The sequence below is a fragment of the Glandiceps talaboti genome, chromosome 12 (assembly GCF_964340395.1).
Source record: "Glandiceps talaboti chromosome 12, keGlaTala1.1, whole genome shotgun sequence".
Classification (NCBI taxonomy): domain Eukaryota; kingdom Metazoa; phylum Hemichordata; class Enteropneusta; family Spengelidae; genus Glandiceps; species Glandiceps talaboti.
Window position 1 is genome coordinate 16,843,138 of NC_135560.1, and position 14,702 is coordinate 16,857,839.

At 37.2% G+C, this 14,702-nt stretch overlaps 1 protein-coding gene across 1 annotated transcript; it reads right to left on the minus strand.

Moving 5' to 3' along the window:
• Positions 1-591: 591 nt before the first annotated feature.
• Positions 592-14,702, minus strand: LOC144443015 (cartilage oligomeric matrix protein-like). The gene is made up of 23 exons (XM_078132389.1): positions 14,639-14,702; positions 13,768-14,073; positions 12,495-12,760; positions 12,036-12,150; positions 10,475-10,557; positions 9,945-10,008; positions 9,285-9,469; positions 8,855-8,995; positions 8,308-8,382; positions 7,969-8,118; positions 7,467-7,571; positions 6,879-6,986; positions 6,405-6,564; positions 5,970-6,088; positions 5,604-5,656; positions 4,972-5,057; positions 4,189-4,284; positions 3,257-3,435; positions 2,447-2,692; positions 1,946-2,020; positions 1,630-1,727; positions 1,129-1,268; positions 592-620 (listed from the first exon to the last, which is right to left on the minus strand). The coding sequence occupies exons 1-23, from the start codon at positions 14,700-14,702 to the stop codon at positions 592-594; spliced, it is 2,943 nt and encodes a 980-aa protein (XP_077988515.1).

Genomic DNA, 14,702 nt, shown 5'->3' on the forward strand with positions numbered 1-14,702 from the left:
CATCTAAAAGCGATAATATCAAAGTTACTTCGTAACTAGCCTGTAAGGTACGCCGTGACGGGACGCCCTCATACATTGGTCAACCCTCTGAAAGAGGAATCTCACCGCCGATGAGAGCGGAGTAACACAACGTATCTTACAGTCTACTTCGTAACTAGCTTTGCAAATTATTTTATGACTCTTCAAGCTCACTACTTCCATTGCTAATTCATTCGCCTTTCTATGAAAGTATGGCATAACACGTCCATTGCCTTTAGTATGTTAACAGTGTCAGTGATCAAAAGATGGTCCCATTGGTCCTAATTGTACATATAATATTACTGTATAAAAAGAGAGAAATACAAGTATTTATCTACGATGAATATATAAAGTGAAATTGTGAATGTCTGAAAATAAAGATGATATATATCGTCGTATTGTTCATGAATATTTCCAGTTACTTTGATAATGAATAATATGTACGTACTGTACTATACCATTCTACAACTGCCTTTTAACTAAACTATTCAAATAGTAACCGAGTATGGATTTTTAAAATGTGAAACTACCAAAATCAGAGAGTTACAAAGGGTAGGACTGGTATGGTTGTCCTCAGAATCCGAAGTCGTCTGGAAGTTCATCTGGAAAGTAACGAAAAAGTATCAATTATTCAAATGAAGTGAAATGAAAGTACGTGGAAGACGATCCACGTGTAAGATCAAACAGGGGATGGGAGAGGGCGCTACTGCAAGGGATAGGACATCTTTAACGAGATGTAAATCAATTGCAAGTATCAAACTGTATATATGTATCGTTTTTGTGGTGCATGCAGCTTATTAGTGACTTTTACCGTTTAGAAAACGAAAACTTCGCTTTCTACTTTTCAAAACACAACAGAATTGTGATACAATAGCCATTACCCGACCAAATGACCTTGCATAACCTCTACCACAATCTGCGTAACCCTTGGTTTAGGTCTAAACATATGCACTGGCAGTTATGTAGACGTCTAATCCATAAAGGCAACAATATTAATGTCGAACTACAACCAAGGTGCTATAACATGTAGGGCGCTATTGTCGCCAAGTATTTCATATTTGGCCCGAAACCCAAACATATTGTTAAAGATAGTGAGTATGTAAAAATTACCGTTACATCTGTATGACATCTGAGACCAAATAACATTTTCTTGTGAGAAGCAGAACACTCCAAGGCGACCACCTTGCATAGTGGTATCGATGATGTTACCGGAATCAGCAACTAAAACAGTGCCCTCATACAGTCTCACTCTGAAAAATCAATCATAACCCTCAGTATAATAACTGTACACGTATGTAAGAACTGATATAGCACATTAGCCAATTTAAGGCAAGTCAGTCACACTTTGCAAGATTTATCGACCTAATAGCATGAACTTCAGAGCCTCGAAGCCTGGGCAAGTATACACATGCAGGCCTACAGATACAGAGCGACAGACCTTTAATAACGGGACCGCTAATACATGTAGTTCAACTTTCTCCCAGTACTCTCGAGTTTTCTACCAAAATTGGGCACGAGGATTGAACTCTATGTCTGTATGAACAGTTAATGGTACTCTATGGTACATAATCAACCCATACTAAAATTGATGACTAGTACGTCTCTATTTACCTTATCAAACCTACAGACGGCCTGTGTATCACCTTCCATCTGTAGGCGGTACTGTCCTTCCAACCAATGTTACGAGGATCTTTCCAGAGTAAGGTGGACTATATGACAATGAAAAAACATAACAATTTTTTACAAATATGTTTACGACAGTTGACTTCGGACTTTAATTATAAAAACTCCGATTTTAATAATAATGAGGAATCTTTGTGATTTGTGCTACATGCTATAGTCAGCATCACAGTTAGGATTTCTTTGAGACCGTGGGAACTTAAATAACGAAGATGAACCATTAAAGAAACGTCTTGTAATTCCTCACCTGTCCTTTAGTACCAATCGTATTCCACAAGGCATTTCTCATAGTTTCACCTGGTCCAGTCGATGATTTAACAGCCTATATAAAAAAGATAATAATACAATCTTAAGTTGTACATAATATGACAATGAACAAAAATGGCAAACCAGAATTAACAACTAGGAGATGCTCGCTGCTCCCTTGGCTAACCAACGTGACAGAATGACGTACTAAATGGATGAGCAAACCATAAACACACATTCATACTTGTCACATAAACACACATTCATACACGTGAACACATATGCATACACAACTTCATACATGCACATGCACATGCAGACAGACAGACAGACAGACAGACAGACAGACAGACAGACAGACAGACAGACAGACAGACAGACAGACGGAAAGACAGACAGACAGACAGACAGACAGACAGACAGACAGACAGACAGACAGACAGACAGACAGACAGACAGACAGACAGACAGACAGACACGATTACAAACTCTGATATCTAACCTTGAGATGTATTCCTGGCTCAGCAACAGCTCTGAATGGAGTTGATTTCCAATACGTTTGCTCTGTCTGTTTCCACATCACAACATAAAAACTCTTGTTGTCTTGGTAGGCAAAGACGAAGCCAGCATAATCATCATCCACGGCAGTATTGACAAAAAACGTACCGTCGTAGTCAACTCCTGCAAACTGATGGTAGGCTACTAGAATTCCAGGATCGCTATTCACAGTCTCTATAATTTCTCGACCCTGCAATAAGTGTGGACATTACCGTCATAAATTTGGGTACCGTTGTTGACTAGTCTCTTCACTGCCCATTATTCATGGCATCTTTCTTACTTTTTGCAGAGACCCGTTCATAATTCAAGTATTGTATCGTGACTATAAATTCGGGGCATAGTTTTTCTGACGCTGGTTCAAATTCTTCACTTCGGGAATAGGCTATATCCTATCATCATGCAGGCAATGCTTTTCGCGCAGTTTTTTTGTGTGAAGAAAATTGGAAGAAAAACTTCGATTTAAATAATTAACATGACTTGCGAGAGCAATATTCTAAAGGTATGAAATCAGTAACAAAGATGAACTGTAGAGTTCCTTGCAAGTTGCATAGATTCGGAGTTCACTGCAGGGTTCATGATCCTAGTATTTGAGGAATTTAAAAGTTAACGTATAATAATACTAGTTTTCAGACAATTGTTTGTTGGCGATTTTTTATAATTTACCCGATAGGTAATATATCAAGCTACAAGTACTTGACAACGTATTACATTGTGTCATGTATTTGTAGCAACCTCATTAAAATATGTTCGTTACCTGATCGTAAATGACCCATCTTGGATCGTTTTGCGCTTCGCCTTCAGGATCTAGTACGACACGTTGGAAGGCCCTGAAATCGGTTCGGGCAATATTCGCATCTTCGGGACAACTATCATCGATGTCATTAACCCTATCATCATCAAAATCATCATCACATACATCTCCTCTCCCGTCACCTGTAAAGGAATAAGGAGTAGCCGTTTTGCAGCGTTAAGCAATTTTGAATGAAAATAAATATTTTTTTTGTTCGTGTGTATGAGAGTGTTATAAATGCCTTCAACCCACAAGCCTATGGATGCTAATTATCACTTTCATGTGATTACGGTGTAGGGTACATACACATGTCACGGAGTATTGCATTCTGTGTGCTCTACTTGTTACATTGTATTACTTACATTGTATATCATAGCTATTAATTGATGTATACCATGTACACATTTACAGTTGTGAGCAGTGCCGAAAAATCGCGCTTCAGCACAAAATATTGGACTCTTTTGGTTCAGCTCAGCCGTACATTTTTCTTTGTCAGAGAAACGAATTTGTAGTGGTCTTCTAGATGCCGATTTATAATACTAACATCGTTCTGAATATCATTGAATTCAGTGGTATATATTATACCTTCTTTATCTCACTCGAAGTTTTTGAGGATTTACTCACTCGAAAAAAGGTAACAACGAGTGTTCAAAATTAAAATGCACACTCTGATTACTCAAGACTAAATAACACTAGACCAACCTATAAGTTTTATTTTTTCCAACCTCTTTTAGAACGAAGTCGGGAAACATAAAGGGATTGTGACACTAGAGTGGACATTTTAGTTAAAGAAAATAGGGTAAACTTTATAGAATGATTATTTCCGATTTGGGTAGTTGTAAAGTTGTTATGGGTTCGCTGTCTGCCAAGTACGTCCACGTGTGTAGTTATCTTACCGTTTATATCGCTTTGGCTTGGATTGGGTATCAATCGACAATTGTCATCTTTATCCTTAATACCATCATCATCATCGTCGTCATCACAAGCGTTGCCTAGATACGGATGAGATGTTTAAATATGATGGTGTTTCACAATTTATATAATTTGTTCATTAATACATTTATACTTCAAGAAGATGTAATAATTACAAGTTGCCATAGTTATACATCAAGAATATAGGACAATACAAGCTATTTCCATCGTCTTGTCAAAAGTGTTATTAATTGAAGCATGGATGTTAGTCAATGCTTTCTGGATACATGAGAAATCTTCCAGAAATCACAGTCCGTTTCAAGTTACCGTTCACTGGCTCTGTTTGATACAACCAGGCATAAACCATTAAGAAACCATATTCTACACCAAGATAGCAAGATCACAATTTCCGCACCAAATGTTTTGACGTCGTCATTTAATGTCTCCATGGTGACACATGACGTCATTTCATTGGGCAAAATGGTGCAAGGAACCGTATTCACTCAACCTTGCTATCTTACAAAGTGTAGCATGTGCTATTTCTTATTGGTTTCTGCGTGGTTGTATCAAACAAATTCCGTGAACGGTAACTTGAAACGGACTGTAAGCATATACCACAGATAAACAAACAGTCTTTCATTCATTTTTTTTAGAATTATATAAATTAGATCCTTTATCTGAAAAAAATGACATCACAGGAATAATGTATGGGACTCACATTGTCTCAACTAATAGTGAAAATCAACATTCTGACATGAAGTACTTACCCCGTCCATCATTATCGCTATCTGTCTGTGGAGTGTTTGGTACAGTGGGGCAATTATCCAGGTTGTCTTGTATACCGTCATTGTCTCTGAAATTAAAGATTTGTCACATCAAAATTTGAATAAGGACACAATCAGCAAACACAATGGGATGTTTTTATTAGCGGTGGAATAATATTCTCAAAGAGACCGATATACACAGGACCTTTGCCTCTCCTCGTTCCCCCTTTCAATGTACGGCTACCATTTAGATCTACTAAGGGACTGCACAAAATACAGGGGAGGGGACAGGGCGATATTTTTTCGGGAGAGAGAAACCATTTTACATGCAAGCATTTGGGGGGTGTACATTAGAATTTAACATCTTCAGGATTTGACAGCTGAATTCCCAGCTAATTGAAATTTTACGCTTTCTTGGTTTGAAAGACGTAATGTATTTTTCGACACTTTTATATGAAACTCTTTTACAAGTATTAACTCTCCATGTACCACTATGCTGTTGGCATGCATGTTGAAAATGTTTTGCTCTGTTTATATTATGAATTAATGCTATGTTTTCAGTCATGTTACACTGCTCAGTGGTAGCACAAAATTGACGACAAACTATGAGGAGAAAGGTCACCGAGTATACTCACCTGTCTTCATTTGTATCGCATATATCACCCACTAGATCATCGTCAACATCATGCTGTAAACAGGAAATTCAACGCAATGACATACTCAGTTATATTGTGACCATATGCAATATAATTACTATAAAACATAAATCATGGCCAAATATGTGACCCCATACATTTGAGTTGAACTTGCTAAGAATGATGCATGTGTGAATTATGTCTGTGTATCTGTGTACTCAGTAATTACAACGCAATCTGGGTTACCTTGGCACTTCACTCATGCGATACGGTGTTTCTTTGCATATAGACTGCGATTTTATTTCAATGCATACTTGCAGTTAATTCGAATCCTACTTGTATATTACACTCAAATCTATTTTTTACCTGATCTGCGTTACGTTTTTTTGGGCAATTATCGCATTTATCACCGACCCCATCCCCATCTCCATCGCTTTGATCTTGGTTCGGTGTCAGAGGACAGTTGTCGTTTTCGTTAAGAATGCCTGTGGCAAAACAGAAAAAAAAGGTGCTTGCAGTTTGTAATGGCTATTATATACATCTCTCTCTCTCTCTCTCTCTCTCTCTCTCTCTCTCTCTCTCTCTCTCTCTCTCTCTCTCTCTCTCTCTCTCTCTCTCTCTCTCTCTCTCCAACCATTCTCGAGAGTCTCACTTATTTACTTATTTGCATATACGTAGTTACACCGATTTACCTATCTGCAGTCAACCAATTGCTCTATTTCCTATAGCGACTTTCCTCTACGGTGTAGATACATTTTCCAGGATAATACATTTAAAAGTGATTTAATAAAGCTACATTACCATCATTATCCATGTCTTCATCACATGTATCTCCTAAGCCATCCATATCAGTGTCGGACTGTAACGGGTTAGCAATGGTTGGACAGTTGTCACAGGCATTACCGACAATGTCTTCGTCATCCTCGTCTTGGTCTGGATTGACGATCAGCGGACAATTATCCTGTAAATGTAATACATATACAGCGCGTTGCATGTTACTCTTCCCCCCCCCCTCTCTCTCTCTCTCTCTCTCTCTCTCTCTCTCTCTCTCTCTCTCTCTCTCTCTCTCTCTCTCTCTCTCTCTCTCTCTCTCTCTCTCTCTCTCTCTCTCTCTCTCTCTCTCTCTCTCTCTCTCTCTCTCTCTCTCTCTCTCTCTCTCTCTCTGATACAATCAAACAGAAACTATTAAAGTGCACATACTACACTTTAAGATATATGGAACAACATGAAGTAATGTCTTATAATTTAACAGACATGGTCTGAAATTCTCCTTACTGGTAAATTTGGCACTCCGTCACCATCTGCGTCGTCATCACATATATCCCCCTGGCCGTCCTTGTCAGCGTCTTCTTGTCCACTGTTCGGTATTAGAGGACAATTATCCTGTAATAGATCACAGGATATAACATATGACTTACTTTCCCAAATGATACGTTTGCCATTTTCTCTGGACAGTATCTTTTTATTAGTATTTTCTGTTACTGAGGATCATAATGGAGGCATGTTCAATGTCTACTGTTGTAATATTATCGTAGTCCAACATCTAACGAATTCCAAGCATTATGCTTAGACATATCGATCAAACCCCCATCGAACTAAGTGTGTAAAAACACCCACCCTACACATACATACATACATACATACATACATACATACATACATACATACATACATACATACATACATACATACATGCATGCATGCATGCATGCATGCATGCATGCATGCATGCACACACACACACACACACACACACACACACACATACATACATACATACATACATACATACATACATACATACATACATACATACATACATACATGATCAAAGTCAGTCAATCAGTCGTTTCTATAGCTTACCGCTTTACAGTTTGCCCCACTGCACGCCAAATCTTCGTCTGGGTACCCATCAATGTCAGAATCCCTACCACACACGAAACCATTACCCGACCAACCTATTTGGCACTTTATTTGAACACAAAGACAAAAAACCATAATCAGGTATTTAATAACTAGTATCCCCTGGAAAATACAATTTCAGTACACCTGTATGGAATCTGTTTAGAATTTCGTGTATTTCGAGGTAGGCACATTACAACAGATGAATTGTTCGTCGTGAAGGTATGAAGCACCAAGGGGTGAATAATTAAAACCATCACAAAATTCAATAAATGTTAAGAAATATATCATGATGTCATCCCACCCAACTCTACGTGCACGAATCTAGTGTACTGAACTTGTATCAGTATCTTTGGTGAACTTACAATCAATCAAACTTGTGATCAATTTTGAACCTTCGAATTGTGTTAGCGAATCAATATATGTCACTTTTGCAAAAAGATCAAAACCAATCAACACTCACCTCACAGAAATATTGTCCTCTTTGCACAGAACACTGCGCATTGATATGACACGGATTGGGTGAGCCGTCAGGACATGTTCTGATTGGTCTACAGCCGACAGACTGGTCGCCCGTGTATCCGTCTACACAATCACCACAAAGATAAGAACCCTGGAAATGTATGGGTAATATATATTTCAGTTTTGTCAACCGAAAGTTTGATGATTTAAATAATTGACGAAGTTCTACACAATCAATATCTAAACAATTGTCTTCGCAAAATTTAAGAATATTTTTGGTGGAATAAAGGGGTATAAAGTAAACAATAATAAAAACAAACCTGTAATTCGTTATACTTACAATGGTATTTATGCATAGAGAGTGTATCACACATCCTCCATTGTTAGCTGCACATTCATCAATATCCGTACAATCCTGTGTAAATAACAATCAAATAAGAGTTATCAAAGACCAAGTATTTTAAAATTGCTTCCTAAAGTGCCCCGTACGCTCCCTTTGTTCAAAACCTTGATCGTCAAACAGACGTCTTTGCGGCAACGGTACAACACGCTGCACGCTGTCTTGCGACAAAGGATTTGTCCTCGCGATTTGTGAGGTTTGGCAATATCTTCACGTCCGATCTGTAGTTTTCAACAATTGACCTATTCTTATCCTAGCGTTTATGGTAGAATTAAAAAACAAACAAGCACAAACAAACGAACGAACGAACGAACAAACAAACAAACAAACAAATATACAGACAGTGGTTGGTTGGTTGATTGATTGATTGATTGATTGATTGATTGATTGATTGATTGATTGATTGATTGATTGATTGATTGATTGATTGATTGAATTGAATTGAATCCAGTGACATTCCTTCTATTTAATTACTGTATACATGTACCTGTCGGAGTTGTTTTGCTGTTTCATAGCCAACACCTTCAACTTGGTCACCTAGATAACCAGGCGGACATGGTGTACATCGAAATCCAGGGTCCATGTTTATACAGTTCGTTAAAGGATCACATGGACCTGCCAAAGCACACTGGTATGAAATACCAAGAAAACAATAAAAAAAATTATGCTCCCAAAGTGACAATAACATAAACGAAGATCACTGAAATTCCACAGGTTGTCATTGGACGGGGCTGATGGGGTGGGGGTGGGGGTGATGATGGAGATCACTACTAGGGAAACATGAAAGTAAAGTGTCATATGTGTCATCATCATGTACCAGATTTTAAAATGGTATGCTTACTTTGATAGTCCTTTCAAATTATATTCCATCACTGCAGTTACTACTAGATAAACCTTTCTTGTGACTTCTCACTCACCTCGTCCATGTCATCACATTTCACGCCATCTCCAGTCATACCTATTGGGCACGCTTCACAGACAGCGCCCTCTTCCGTATCGCTACAAGAAACACCCGGATAACACGGTCTGTCATTACACGTTGGAAGAGGAGCTGCTGTTGTTGCAGAGGATAGGTCGTTGTTGCAATTATCACCAGGATCATCTGTCGACAGATATTTAGAAATAAGATATAAAAGAAAGTACAAGGTGTAAAACCTGGTCGTGTAAAACCAAGGTCATATCGTATGAAGTAATCACGTTTAAGATATGTATACATATCAAAGTTTAGGAATTAGTTTACACACATGATTTGGGAAATTGTGCAGAACTGTCTTACAAACTATTAAACTTTCCTTGGTAATAATGGCTTCTAGTACACATGATTTTGTTTACAGGGACACGTTCTCCATCGTACTCGTAGGTCGATTACAAATCCAATTTACAAAGAAAGTCCCAATCAGTGCTAGTTAACAATTACAGTTAACAAATAGTTCACGCACGCGCAATTGACGACCTGTCCCCTCTTAGTTTGATACACACACAACCTGTTACTGTCACTGAATTTAGAACACAATTGCACATAAAGAATTAGAGATAAAAATTAAAGTTTTGAGAAATCAAAGCTAAATTTTACTTACCACCATGTTTCTTGCACATTACACATTCTGATAGTTCCTGGCGAAGAAGCTGAGTCTCCCGAGCCTAAAAGACGTCAAAATGAAGTAGAATTGTACTGTGTAATAAGTTAGACTACACTTTAAGTATAACTTTTGCCGGTATGCAATGGTACCGTTGCCTCCTGTGTACGATAATTTGATCGTCGTAACCACTGTCTCTTTTGCGGCACCGTCCAAGAATGCATACTTGTGTTTTAAATAAAAGGCGTTAGAGAGACGTCTATGTTTTTTTAACAGTCACTCTGTACTACTGATGTACTGTATTACTGATGTCAGTGATGACATTGCAATTATTGTCCACTGCTATTTTTTACGACATAGAAACTTCTTTTGACAGATAAATACCATTATATTTAAATATTCATCATCGATTTATTATCAGTTTTTCTCTCGTGGAAATGCATTTTTTGGACTATTCGAAACGTGTGGACTATGACTTGATTAACTTCTAGTATTCGTGGTAATGGATCAAGTAAGTTGTTGCTAATTACCTGCAGCTTGACGTCATCTTGGAGACTCTGCATCACTGATGCCAGTCGTTGCAAAGAGCCTACTAGAACATCACCCTGTGAGTCTGAAATTACACGAAATGAGAAGAGTTGTGATGCTTGATAACTTTCCCGACAAATTGCATTAACTACATCTATGAATCTCAGCCATTAGTATGAATAAAGTACGACCGGAGGACAGTAATAGAAATATCCCATAATGATCTTATAAAACATCCGGTTTATTTGTTCAAGGAAAATTGGAAGTTGTAGGTGACAAATGATATATAACGAAAGACATGTATTGATATTGATATGTATGTACTCGATACTCTGACCTCCACTGTAAACTTTACTCTTGAAAGGGCGCCACCAAGATACGATCGAATTCTGTTTGTTGTTGAATGTATTGAAAACAGTCTGAGTGAACACTTACCGACTATATTCAAGTTGAGTAGAATGATCAGGAAAGCATAATAAAGGGAAAATAAAATAAAGACATGATCTGTATGATTTAAGACGTACTAGAACAAAAATGTTATTTGAGAATTATTCAGTTTGATTATATTCTCAATCATATGTAAAGGATCTACGTAAAAACTTTATCTATTATCTGTATTTAAACTTGGAGGTAGTTTTGACCGAGGCGGTCTATTTTCCAACTGTTCGAATAAGGAAACTTCTGAAAATCAGATATAAAATGTTCATGTTTTGATGGTTACATGTGTTAGGTCTATAAACTATGAACCACAGTATTCTAGGTTTGTGAATTATCAATTACTATATATTCAATAGACATGATATGTTAAGCTTTGTACCTTTCACACGTGAACAGATACAGTTACCAGGCAGGAAACGCTTCCAGCAAAATTCACCATGTCACAAATGCCATTAACAAATCCCCTTGGTATGTTTCGAATACGTGTACACGTTGTTCATTTCAGGATGTCCATTTGTAGATATTGTTGCCCCCCCCCCCCGGCCACTGCAGTAAAACAGTATTACTATATTGCTTGTGGTCTGAGGTTGATGAATGGTTAAAGAAAATCTCAGAGAACGCAACTAACATCAGTGTTGTTGTTACTTTAGATACAAAGAAAACCAGATGACTTGAAACTAAATGTTGACTGGGTCAACAAAAATCTTACTAACAAACACTGCTTCTTTCCATCCTCTGGCGTTCCAGAAATTCTACCGACATTGCTACATATTTAATCTACATGAGCTACCGTTATCTCAGAAAACCATAGCCAAATCATATACATTGTAACGTATACTAGTTCCAGTACAATGTAACAACTGTATTTCACTATTTGTTGAGCCAGACGTTTAGATTTAGCAACGTTAGTAAGATATTTGTTGAGTCGGACAATCAAATGTACATTGCTAATTAATTTTTGTGTATAGGTAGACGACGATTTGTTTTAACTCAACTGATTTCAATTGTATTCATTTTAATTTAGTTTGGTATTGTATATAATCTAATGCATTAGTATGGCCATCATTTTATGTCACCACTGACTATACAAGTCTAGACTATATAATTATTCATGTTTACACTTACCTAGGTTTGATTCAGAAAATATATCATTGGTGTCTGCAAGCATGGCACATCGAGAATTGTCGACAATCTGGTCTATGGTAGAACCAAATACAAACTTGACTGTTTGCAATGCACCCTATTCAGAAAAGAAATATACAGATTATACAGATATTGAATACAGACTTATCTTTATTGATATTGATATTTGTCCATTGTTCTTTCTGTATCTTATCAAAGATGTTATTGAAACTGTTACCAACTTAAAGAAGGAGTTACACTGTGGTACACTTAATTAAAAAGTAAAACTATGAAATGGGATGAAAACTTTCACCATAACAATTACATGATACAATTAAAACTACCAATAAGAACATTTTCGTTTCAGATGTCTTGATAGCCTCCTTATTTTACCATTGATAAACTGTACATATAATGATATCTAATTTCAGCTGAGTAACAAGATAATAAATGACATCTCACCTCATACATAAAAAGACCATCACCCGGTCCTCGCTGGGAAAGGCGGCATTCAGATTTCCATGACTTCCTAGGTATGAATTGCATAATTGGTGACTCGGTGACGTCAGTACCTTTATGCTGACAGTCGATATATAAATCTAAACCGTTTTCTGACTTGTGTAAGTCTTTGATGTGAAGAACAATAGTGTGCCAGTGACCATCGGCTATTTGCAGATCTTTAAAGACGATTGTACTTGGTCCTTCGGTAGACATGTAGGTAAATTTCGCTGAAATTTGGTAAAAACAATACAATATGAAATCCAATCTGGCACATGTAGAACAGTTGCCCCTCGTCGTCGACGATACTTATTACTAACGAAAGCACGCTATCGACAAACTACGATAGACACAAACTAAAAAATATTGTTGTTGCATGTGGTATTTGGTGATAGCAGTGCCTTGGTCACGTCTAGGTACAAACAAGATAATGTAAACATTCATGCAATGAATGGGGTTGAGTCTGTGACCACTTGAGGAAAATTTAATATAAGAGACGCCAACTTAGTGTGAGTGTAATTAAATTAATGTCCGTCGTTAGCTTACAAGAAAATGTTGCAACAATATTTCTAGTTTATGGCTATGTTAGCTTCCCGATAGCTGACTTGCTGTCGTAATCAAGTTTGTGTCAAATTGTCTTACCCAAGTACCACCACTGTATAACTTCAACTACAAATGTGTATGTACATTTCTACACCCCTGCCGGGTATCTTAAAGTGAACAACCTGTGTATGTACTCATGTATCGTGTTTAGTTGGATTTTGAGATTTTCCAGTCATTGAAGTGTGCGATTTCATGGACAATTTCGTTCCATCTGTCCGGCCATTCTTATTATGTGTACCTAAATACCGAGTGATCAGTTATGCATTAACTGATCGAATACAGATTTTACCATAGACGTCCATGATTTTACAATGACCCGAATCACGTGTTGATACATTCCTCATTTGTTACCCTAATAGCATACCAGCTGAATCTCTAAAGGATTCTCAATCTGAGAATGACGTAACAAATCGTGCTACCGTTCTCAATATTCCATCCAACAATACTAATAGAAGTCATCAAATAGTTTTAAAAAGTTATAAACATACATACATACATACATACATACATACATACATACATACATACATGCATACATACATACATACATACATACATACATACATACATACATACATACATTTTCTTACATCTTGGAGCAGGTGTAACCAGTCCAAATATGCTAATTACTTACCTGTGTCAGTCGGCTCGTCTCCTCCAATCATGAACTCGAGGTAAATGTCTAAACTTTCTTTGGAATAAACTCCAGTTATGACACCACCAGTGGATCCCTCGTCCATCTTTATTCGCATTATCAAAACACTTTCGTCCTGTCGACGGAATTCCTTCATAAGGCTCCTGAGCATTTCTTTGCTTGATCTAATGGGATCTGTCACGTGTGTTCCGTCGAAGGAGAAGGCGTCCTCAGAGAAATCACCCAGTTTTGAAATTCCTTTTAATTCTTTGTCTCCTAGGTTGCAGTCCTTCATGATGTCTACCTCTGGAAGTATATATACAATAATTCGAGATCTTTTTTTGTTCACTGACGCTTACGAAAAGTGGGCGTTGTAATTCTTTAATTCTTGCACTAAACTGTAGATTTATCGTGTGTTGTAAATGATGTATGTCATGTAACATCTTGTAATGTTTTATTGGTACATCCAGAATCTCCAGAAACATATACACATCAAGGGATTTCTATTTTCTTTACAGTTACAAAATGGGTGAAACGATGGAGAAAAAGTACTAATATTACATGTAAACTAGTGGACATTTTTGAAATCAAGAGATACAAATGATTTTTATGTGACACCAACTAAAACGCTTTACAAATTCAAAATCTTCAAATCCATCTTGATCTGCAATACAAGAACACTAAATTACGTTTTAAGAAATCGACTTTGAATGGAAAGTTCGCCTGAAATATCAAGAATAGTTTAGGAAAGCGATTCGATCCGAGTAGACCTTAATTCATTTTACAAGTTAATACCAGAAGTTAATGTTGTCTCCTGCCAAGACGCTAATATAATATGGATTTATCATAAACTTGTTCGTAATGGGCTTACCTGCAATTCGACCATAAATTGTTCCAGTAAGGCCAAGCAGGAACAGGTAGAAAATCTTCGCCAT

Bases quoted from the DNA above. Each gene is read 5' to 3' on its own strand.
- LOC144443015 (XM_078132389.1), bottom strand. From the start codon at position 14,702: ATGGCGAAGATTTTCTACCTGTTCCTGCTTGGCCTTACTGGAACAATT. The intron at 10,009-10,474 runs GTAATTAGCAAC...GACGTCTTTTAG, and splicing joins AAGATGACGTCAAGCTGCAG to GCTCGGGAGACTCAGCTTCT. The intron at 7,572-7,968 runs GTGAGTGTTGAT...GTTCAAATAAAG, and splicing joins GAGGACAATATTTCTGTGAG to TGCCAAATAGGTTGGTCGGG.